This window comes from Monodon monoceros, unplaced genomic scaffold (assembly GCF_005190385.1).
Source record: "Monodon monoceros isolate NGI ecotype Baffin Bay Population unplaced genomic scaffold, NGI_Narwhal_1 Super_Scaffold_2, whole genome shotgun sequence".
NCBI lineage: Eukaryota > Metazoa > Chordata > Mammalia > Artiodactyla > Monodontidae > Monodon > Monodon monoceros.
In genome coordinates this window covers 56,247,904-56,258,300 of record NW_021703776.1, presented here as the reverse complement: position 1 = coordinate 56,258,300, position 10,397 = coordinate 56,247,904, and the positions used below count along the sequence as shown (strand labels likewise).

Here is a 10,397-nt window from a genome sequence, read left to right as displayed (position 1 = left end):
TGTGTGTGTGTGTGTGTGTGTGTGTGTGTGTGTGTGTGTGTGTGTGTAAGAGAGAGAGAGATGGGGGAGAGAGAAGGGAAAGGGGCCCAGAGAGCGGACTTCCTTATGTAGTTTCATTTGCTAGGTTTCTATCCTAAGTGACTGTTTCTGTGTTCTACACTGTGAAATAAACAGGCTTTGTCTTATACATTAATTTAAATCTTTGCCTAACAGCATTTTTAAAGTGTTCAGAAACAAAAAAAGATTAAAATGTTTCAATTTGCAGCTCAAGCTCCTATAACATTATAAAAAGAAATAACATTTCTAAGAAGTTGCGTACAAACAACATTGTACTTACACCCAGTCTGAAGGTTAATACTGCATATTGTTTTCAATTAGGAATACAATACATATGGCTGGTGGGTAGGAGAAATGAAGGGAGCCATTGGCTTGGTGCCGAAAGCCTACATAATGGAGATGTATGATATTTGAGAGTCCTGGGTAAGTACATTTTAATCCAATATTCTGTAATAGCTCATATGTTCTCTTGGTCTCTGCGTTATGAGTCTTTGCCTTTTTAAAAGTCTTTGTAGTTTTCTGATAGCACAAAGATTATGCTCCCAAATCATCTTCTTCTTTAAAAAAAAAAAATCTAGTTTAGTTTTAAAAATAACTTCATAGAATTTACTTTGGAAATAAATAGATTATTTAGAGAAAATCCCTTTGATAATAACCAGCTGTTTTCCCAAACCTCCTCCTCTTTAGTAAAATACCACTTTTATGGCCTTTCTGAGGAGCTGAATTGACAAAATATTGAGTAAACATTCATTTTTTTCCTTGGCTAAAAATGTAACATTTTTCTAAGCAGGGTAAATCAACATTTTGCCTGAAGAAAAAAATTAAAATGCAACCTTCCCTTTCTGCCTGCAGAAAAGGAAGATTCCTCTGCTAGTGTGCAAATGCTTTGGATTGAGAATCATCGTGAAAGCATGAGTGACAGCTCATAACCTTTCTTTGTTTTGTTGAGCATCGTCTGTCTTTGTTGTTTTATGCATTCATTATAATATTCCTCTGATGTGAAATTAAATGAAGGATATTAATGTAAATTAGATGCAAGCAGTAAAGTTATACCTGTTGCTGTTTTTCAAAGAAATAATCATAGGTTTATTTACTCATTTGATTTGTGTGAAAAATTCAGCACTATTTTATATGTATCACATAATCATTGCTACTTCTAGTAAGAGTTGTAATTTCTCTTAATACTGGATATCAATTATTTTTTAGAATGTAATATATAATTTCATAAAAATTTCAATTGAATGTATCATGAAAGTTTTTGGTAGATGCTATCTAAAGAATGTAGCTTTGTTGAAACTTTGTAGATGAGTTATCTTAGTATTTATTTTTCAAACAATAGTAACATGTTTTCATGAAAGAATTTTTACTGATTGGGGAATTTACTTTATGTTAAATATAGCCACAAGAAAGAAAAACGATAGAATTGCAAATGGGGAGTATGCTGTCACCCTCTGCAACACACGTGAAGACCAGAACCATGGTTTGTGCAAAGCCCTTTACCAATAATAAATACCCCGGTTATATAACGGGCTTGCCAACATTTTCTACTGTAGTTTTCTTTAAATTTAATGGAACAAAAATTTTGTGAGAGGTCCCATTCTGCCACTAATGTAATGGCATAAAGAATCTCAATGTATTCTCAAAGTCAGAAGGCATAACTGAGTACTCTTACCCTGCGTGATTGTTACTGTGGTATTAAAGTCCCACCACAAAACAGTGAAAGTCCAGATTTGGGCCCGCTCTGTACCTCTGAAAGCAATGAGAAGAGAAGGAAGGCTCAGAGAGGAGGGTGTAGAAATCTGGTGGGAACATGTACCCAGGTACAGGTGAATGGAAGGGTAGTGTTAGTCTGACATTGGAGGTGTACGTTGTACTCCAGAGCAAGGTCTGTGGAGTTATATTATTACTTTTTCATGTATGTTTGAAATCAAAGGTATTTTAAATGTCTACAAGGTACCACTATGGTATATATATCAAAATATACTGCTGATTGGATAATTATTTGAAGTAAGTATAATCTGCTAATATTGAATCCTTGATTAGAAGGTACTACTTCTGTTGAACTTTTCAGATCTTTGCTTTAAAGATAAAGATTCTAACCATGCAAACGAGCTGATAATGTTTAAAAACCTCCATTATTTATAAAAACTATCCATAAGCAATATTTCAGAGTTTATGTTTTACTATTATCCCCTCTGTACTGTGATTATCAGATTTCACATGTAAAAAATATATATTAATTTGGGGGATTGTGGGTGAATTCTAGTTTATATAGATTAGACCATGTCAAGTTAAAGCTTTCAGAAATTAATTTATGCACTTGTTAATCTTCTCCTAATATAGAGCCATTGGGATAGATTGAAATCATCTTGGCAGAAGTGAGACAACTGGTGATGAATTTAGTGGATTGGTTTTCAAAGCCTGAGAGATTGAAAAGTGAAAGCGGTTGTGGGTTCCACTGAAAATGTAGACTTCCTTGTGGGCACAGATATTGTGCTTCTGGCCTAAATGAAGATTTTAGTCTTGGGCCAGTAGATGGCAGCAGCTTTTCATTGCATAGGAACCCACTTGGAAACCCCTCCTCCACTCAGGCACAGACTCACTCCAAACGTAAAGTATTTAGAAGATTATTGCCTGTTTTTACAGTTAATCCAGGAGAGGGAGTCCTTTGCCAACTGATGCCAGATAGTCTCTGGAATGGTGACAGTACAGAAAAAAAGTGTTAACTTTTGTCCAGAGCTCCTCTGGCCTTTGTTCTTTTTCACTTGAATATAGGTGGGAGATGAAAAGGGAAACAAAACTTTTTTAATTGGACTGACAGGAAAAAACAATCATTACTTTCAACTCATGACTACTTTGTATCCATTTGGTGAAATCGTCTGTATACTAGGAGGCAGAAAGTTTTCTTTACACCCTTGACAATATATCACACACTCTTCAAGATCATAATAATAATCATTAATGTGAATTTAAACAACATGGCTTGTTAGAAAATATGCTAATTGCTATGTTCTCATTATGTTTGCTTAGCTTTTATTTGTTTTTCTATGAACAGAGAGCTAATTTTTTTCAAAGGTGATTGTAAGTCATATTTTACATAGCGTTTTGCTTGATTATTTGCTCTGTACTGAATTTGTACTCTATTGCCATTAGATGTTACAATAATGTTCCACTCTGCAAATTTTTAAGGTTCAAATAAAGTTTAATTGTTTGCAAACTGTTATGATGCTAATAATTCAACAGCCTGCTGTGTTACTAATGAAATTACTTTGTTATGATTAATTTGGAAAATAGTGTGTTTATTGTAGTAATTAAGCACAGCAAGGTGAAGTAAATGATTCTAATGCCATCTGGCCTCCAAACCGAATGAAGAAATGAAATAGGGCTGTCATCTGAATTTATTCAAAGAAGTAAGGATAATACAAATCACTTTCATTGCTATAGGATTTACGCTCAACCACAGCTCACTCCATTCTGTTTTTGCCACTTGGTTGTCTATGACAGTTCCTTTCATGAAAAAGAATGTTGTTTAGCCTAGCAATTATTTTGAATACTTTATATTATTTTAAGTAGATTATTTTTATCTTGTGCTAATTTAATTACAGATGATTATATAAAGTATTATGGGATCCTAGAAAATCACTGTTCAACCATCTGTAGGTGCAATCTCTGTATGTGGAGGTTTTTTGCTATTACTGTTGAATATAGCCTTTCACAAAGAGTAGAGATTCCATACAGTTGTTTCTAAAATGTTCCTACTCAAGACTCTCTCTTAGTTCTTATGATTCCACTTTTCCTATAATTTCTCCGGTCTAACCTATTGCTACTCACTTCATAGAGTCTGGTACCCCCCAGGGTCATAATTAAAAACAGAACCCAGAGCTGAGCTATATATTAGAGATCCAGATTTGTAGTTCAGCCACTATAAGAAAACTTACCCTAACATACGTGTAGTTGAAAATCTTGAACTTCATCAGTGAGACTGAGTAAAGCATTGTGAGAATTTTTAAATCAAGCAAAGTACTTCTTCATTTCAGATAAATCAATGTTTATATTTCAACTGTTGAATGGAATTGTAAACTGTATAGAGGTCACTTTTACTTCTTTTGAGTCCAATAAACTCAAGTATATTGAAAAGCAGTCCATGTGGTAAAGAAAGAGATGGTGGAGATTAAAACATGATCATACCATAGAGAACACCGATTCACTCAGAGCTTGAAGGAATATAATTAATATGTAACATAAAAATATTTGTTAAAATGGCCTAGTTTGTTAGTAAAATCCTGAGTATTCTGAAATTCAGAGAAACAAATAAGTAGTATATTATTAAAGTATCTTTCTACAAACCTAACCTACACGCAAATGCATAACTTAAACCATTGATCCTCTGGATTGGGAACAAGAAATTTCTGGCCATCCTCAGCTTCTGCCATATTACCATCCACTGCCTTATAGTTGAATTCTTCTGGAATATTTGTTAGAACCTCTAATAGTGTAACATCTTGCTTGTGATGAGATAAATACTTACAGAATTATTTTATTTGTAATTTTGTAACATGGAATGACATTTCCTTAATGTTATTTTCCAGGGGCCTTTTCTTGTTTTCCTTAGTAGGATCTGCTCTATCACTGCTTGATCAGAAACATGATTTATTGCCAGCATGGTACTTCAGAGTATATGGTGTGTATCCAGTAAATATTTATTAATTAACTGACGTGGCATCCTACAGTATCTGAGATTTAAGAAGAAAAGAGTTTGACTTCTCTATACCTGGTAGAGAAAATCCCTTTATCATTTAGTTCATCAGCTTTCTGACTGACAGTGTTCTCTTAGTCAAAAAAAAAAAAAAAAAAAAAATCAGTCCACTTTACCGAGTCTTTAAAAGCAGTTTCATCGTCCTCATAATACCATCAACAGGTGGATTGGATTGTTGGTAACAGAATTGAGTGAGATTGTGAATAACAGGAAAGTTGAATGTGGCCGCCAGTCTTTAGATGTTTCCTCCCTTCCTTTCCTGAGTGCAGTGTTGTCACTCTTTCAGAGAAGGCAAAGGTGACTCAGGCAGCTTGTGGCCAGTGATCTAGTTATACTCCCAGTACATCCCAAATCACTGTTGTGCTGCGTTCCACCTGGGCAATAACAGAGACGCCTTCTGATCTTGGAAGCATTCTAGCTGTCGCCTTGGATGGATCAAAAAGAAATATCTGAAAGTGGAAAGTTTCACAGTTGTTGCTAAATCCAACCATAATTCAATTTTTGTCTTTTTTAAAACCTTCATTTCCTATTTCTTTAAAGTTGTATGGTTATGTTAACTTGAGTGCTTTGAGTCCCAAGATGAAAGGAACCATAAGTGCAGAAAGTAGCTGTAGTCATACCAGTGCTCAGCTTAGGTCTGTAAGGTTGGGAAAGGGGCTGGAGGTTGAGCAGTCTTGTGAATATGTGCAAAGGTGTGAAAATACAAATTGCCCCAAAAGCCCATCTCGTAAGTGTCTTTCTTAATGTTGGAACCTTGGAAAGTGTTTCCTCAGGTTTCTCTCTTTCTGTTTTCACCGTTTTCTTTTTTATTATCCGTTACTCAAAGAGGTAATATAGAACAGCACTTGTCTGTTTTCTGTTTATTGGCCTCAACTTTGTAATATAAAAATATCACTCCTGCTGGAGTAAAAGCAGGTGCCATTTTGTGGCTTGAGCAGCAGTTCAGCTCTTTTGAGGAAAGTGTCACACAGGTGCTCTCAAAGGAGAAAATTAATGCCACCAGTGTAATGCCAATTAAAAGTGACTCTTTTAGAGGAGGAGAAAATTCCACAAATAAGCAGATTCCCATAGGCTGTCTCCCCTTCCCAGCTCCCATGGGAGACCATTTAGAAAATCTTGTGTTCTTTCACTGTCATGTCAAAATGATGATAACAATTTAAGATAGTAAAAGCAATAACTAATATTAACCGAGTGTTTACTACTTGTTATGCTGTGTACTTTTCATTCAGTCCTTCTACAACCCTATAATAAGGTAAGTTCTCTTGTTTGTTCCCATTTTCCTGATTAGGAAACTGAGGTTAAATAATTTGTCCCAAGGTCTAGGAGTAATGTTACCTAGCCTCCCTTCCTTGAATTCAGTACCATTTTGCTTTCTAGTACTGTAACGAATTCAGACCGAGTACTTAATTCTAATCTTTGCATATAGTAGGCACTCAATAAAAGCTTATTGACCACTGATGATGACACCATTCTTATAAAATAGTCTGGAGCCTGTGAAAAGAATAGCTCAAGAATTGGCACCAGGACGGCCGGAATTTGCCTCCTGTAGTCGTAAGGCAGACCACGGTGACTGTCAAATCCAAAGCAGCTAATACACAACGGAGAAGGAACTTTGATGCTGAAACATTTCTCTCTGTACACTTCCACTCTGGCTGAACATAGAAAGTCAGTCAAGGCAGCAGAGAGTCGAGAGAGGACACGGTGCCAAAGGGACCCTTTCTGAACAACGTTTTCTATTCTTTCGATCTCCTTAAGTCAAGCCCAAGGACACTGACCAGGCAAGGAAGTCTTGGAGAGGACTTCCAAGCTGGCTGCTTCTGTCTCAAAGAGTTTTCAATTAGTTGGTTTTTTTGGGGTGGTATCTATTTATTTTATTTTTTTTGCGGTACGCGGGCCTCTCACTGTTGCGGCCTCTCCCGTTGCAGAGCAGAGGCTCCGGACGCGCAGGCTCAGCGGCCATGGCTCACGGGCCCAGCCGCTCCGTGGCATGTGGGATCCTCCCGGACCGGGGCACGAACCCGTGTCCCCTGCATCGGCAGGCGGACTCTCAACCACTGTGCCACCAGGGGAGCCCCTTTTGGGGTGGTATCTAAATGGATAGGTTTTTTTTAAAACCAGTTTAAAAGAGTATTCTTAAATTGTCAGCCCTTTACAATCAGTGAGCAAACTTCAATATAAAACTTATGTAATTTTGTAACTGAGTGATGGCAATGTCTGACCTAAGACTTTTTTTGCTTGTTGAGATAAGAATTTGTTTAAGGAGAACCTTTATTGTAATATCTGGCCCCTGAGTATGAGGTCTTATTCCTCGGGCATCTACAATGGTGCCTTGTACAAGTCTCCTTAACATGAAAGTCTTCTGTTGTGTTTCTTGAACAAAAAAAATTTTTCAAGTTTTGTACCTCAGTGGTTGGAGGCTGGTAGGGGTCGGGGGTGTTGGGAACAGAAGATAAGTAAGAACTAACATTCATTAGGGAGCTCTGGAATTTAGCCAGAGGAGGGGTACGATTGGGCCCTCTCATGGTCTAAAGTACACCCTGAAGTATTGGCCATTTTATAGCCCAAAAGTAGAAGGTGCACTGAGAGTCAGTTTCCAAGGAGCATTTCATTCTGTAGAGTAGGATTCCATGCCTGGCACTCAGAATATCATGCTTCTAGAGGACAGGGAGTGAATGACTTCACATTGTCCCGGTCTTCAGCTGCCCACCAAGTAGATTTCATTGGTGTAACTAACCTGTCCCATCCAGGTGGATACACAACTCACTCCTAATTCCCTGGTCAAGCACTTGTGATCTGTGGAGTCTCAGTCACTCCCTCTTCCATCACCTTCCACCACTTTCCCCCTTCTCCAGCTTTCCCAAGGAGTCAAGTCATATGAGGCATGAGACAGGTAATTCTTACCCCTCTACGAAGTTATGGACATCAGTCGTGGTCTGTGTTTTCTGTGAACCCAGCAAAAGCAAGCTATATAACAATGTGTTTATCCCGTTACACGCACCCTGAATTGGAAAACTGAAAGAGCTATCTTGTGAGTGTGCGTCGGTATCTATCTGTTGCTTTGCTTCAGTCGGTCAGCATATTTGCTTTATTCTTTATTATCTCGGGGCTTGCTATTTCTCTTCCTATCTAATTAAATGATTCCATTTTGAATAATTATATTTAAGTGCCAACAGTGTGCTAGGGGCACTTCAAACACAGAATTCAACACAGTCTTTCCCAAGCCGACTCATGCTAAGTGAAATAGACAAGACAAACTCAGGAAAGGAACAGCCCCAGGTAGCCTCCCCTTTGTGCGATTCTTAGCAAGTTCAATCACTAGCAGTGTCCCAAGACATAAAATGTTCTCTGATTTTGTTACATCTGAACCTAGGAAACAAACTGGGGATCCTTTCTCATATATGGGTCTTTTAATGTGCAGAGGGGAAGGCAGGGGCAAGCGTTTCAGTGTTGGTTCAGATGAAAAGATTGATTTTTAGAAAATTTCTGAAATGCTTGTAGCTACTGAATTGTGAGGGGAACCAAAGAGCTGTGTGTGTAATGTGAACATCTTTTTACAGAGTTGCTGCCAATTATGGTAAAACATAATTCTGGAAGCTGGAGGACCCCTATCCCTTTAGGAGACTGTGAACAGAGCTGTACCAGTGGTGTTCAGCTGAGAGTAGGCAGTAGGAAGACCACTGGAATTGGAGTCAATCAAAATTCTAGTTTCGGTTCTTGAATGCATTGTGCCCTAGAATAAGTTTCCTCACCTGCAAAATACCAGTAGGCTTTTTCTCTCTATCTCACAGGGTGTAGTTATGCTTGAGTGAGATTATATTTGAAGGAACCTTAAAAACCCAATAAGTGTAAATATGGCTTTTCTGCATTGGAGGATATGAGAACTGAAATGAAACGTGGGTCAAAATAAAAATTTCTCCTTCACACCAGAAGCAAGCAAGGGAAAATTTTTTTAATGTTCAGCACTAGCTGTAATGCTGCTTGGAGTAATGTTAGTAAGCTGTTGGTTTTGTTATTTTCTAATGAGAATTAATGTCAGACATCCTAGAGGAGTTTGGGATTAAACTCCTCTATAATCCTGAGTACATTTTTGAATCAAGCCGTTGGTTTCCAAGCTGTGGTCACTTTCTGTTAATGGAGGTTTCAATAGCAGAGATGTTACTTCTGTCCGTAAATTTTCAAAATAAACCTTTGGTATTTTAAAACCATCCATCTGAATAATAGGCTTTAAGTAAGTGTTGTTTGTATTTGGTTGGACTTAGCAGAGAATTTTTCCTTAACAGACACCTTAAGGAAAATGCTTATACAGGCTCCCTTCGACCACTATATGCTCCCTCTATGAACTGTTTCTTCCAGACGGGTATCTGTGATTGTTTGCATGTGAATACACACTTGGTAGTTAAACATTTTCTTCAGATGCATATCTAAGAATGAGACAATTTTATTTGATCGAATTAGCCATGTGATTTAGCACTAATCTCTGTTTGTAGTTTGTGAAAATACGGGACTTCGAAATAAGGGCAAACAGAACCTCATTAGGTGTAACCTTAATGCTTTAATGTTATAACTTGAGGCAAAGCTAATAAAAAATGCAAAGCACTCTTAAATAATTTAAATTATCTAAAAAAATTGAGCATATTCCTTCAAATAATAATGGCTTTCATGATCTGATTTTTTAAAAATTCATTTCTCATGTCTTGAATTACTTAGAAGTGTGGATGTCAGAGTAAGTTTGAGTTTATTTAAGATTATTAAATATATTTGTTATCATACAGTGTCATGGAAGATTCCATTATTTAGCCTAGCAATTATCATATGTAATGTTATGCTGTATATAATTTCAGTAACGTATTTGATAACGTCATTATGGTATGATAGTATAGAATTAATTTTTAGCACGTCTCTTTAAAATAGTGCTCTGTGATGTGAGTCCTTGATTATTTTGAGCCATTAATCAATTCCATCAACTTAAAAACATAGTCATATTGTGTACCTGTTATTATTCGTTTTCTAAAATAAAAGTTTCTCTTACCATCTTAAACTTTACTAGAAAATTATTGCTTTCATAATGTATTTTCATTGCTATACTCTTTTGGTAAAGGAAAGCAGTAGTTGGGAATACAGTATACTGTGGTAACTGATTAAAGATCAAGACGGGGAAATCCTCTTTTCCCCCTCTTCCTAAAGGATAGGAGAGAATTTTGAGTTCTAAACATACCATCCTTTGCTTCCTCTGGTGCTGTGGTTCATAGCAATAAATACTCTATATTGATTACTACTTAATTCTAGTGGAGGTATACTAAGGCTGGAAACACATTATAGCTTAGCATTTAGTACCTTAATTTTTAAACAGTTTTTAAATTTTAAAAATTGATATAATTGCCCCGAATGTGCTTCTATTATTGGATCCATATCATGCTATAAAAAATATTCTCCTTTCATATCTTTCCTAAAGATTATTTTGTTCACAATGTATTTTTCCTGACACTTCATTGCTATTTTTATGTAACTGAAAATCTGTCATTTCCATTTTAGCTCAGTTTGGAAATATGAAAACCGTATCAGAGCAACACATTAAAGATTAGTA

At 36.6% G+C, this 10,397-nt stretch overlaps 1 protein-coding gene across 4 annotated transcripts in view; it reads left to right on the top strand.

The window, feature by feature from the left end:
* SKAP2 (src kinase associated phosphoprotein 2) overlaps positions 1–3,274 on the top strand; it is a 170,861-nt gene extending 167,587 nt beyond the window's left edge. For 2 of the 4 annotated variants that reach the window (XM_029233505.1, XM_029233506.1), the window contains 2 exons: positions 379–480; positions 910–1,170. In XM_029233505.1, the coding sequence (XP_029089338.1) occupies positions 379–471 (93 nt within the window). In that variant the 3' untranslated portion in view covers positions 472–480; positions 910–1,170. Of the gene's footprint in view, positions 1–378; positions 481–847 lie in introns of all 4 variants that reach the window. The other 2 variants (XM_029233503.1, XM_029233504.1) reach the window with 2 other exon arrangements.
* The last annotated feature ends 7,123 nt before the right edge of the window (positions 3,275–10,397 follow it).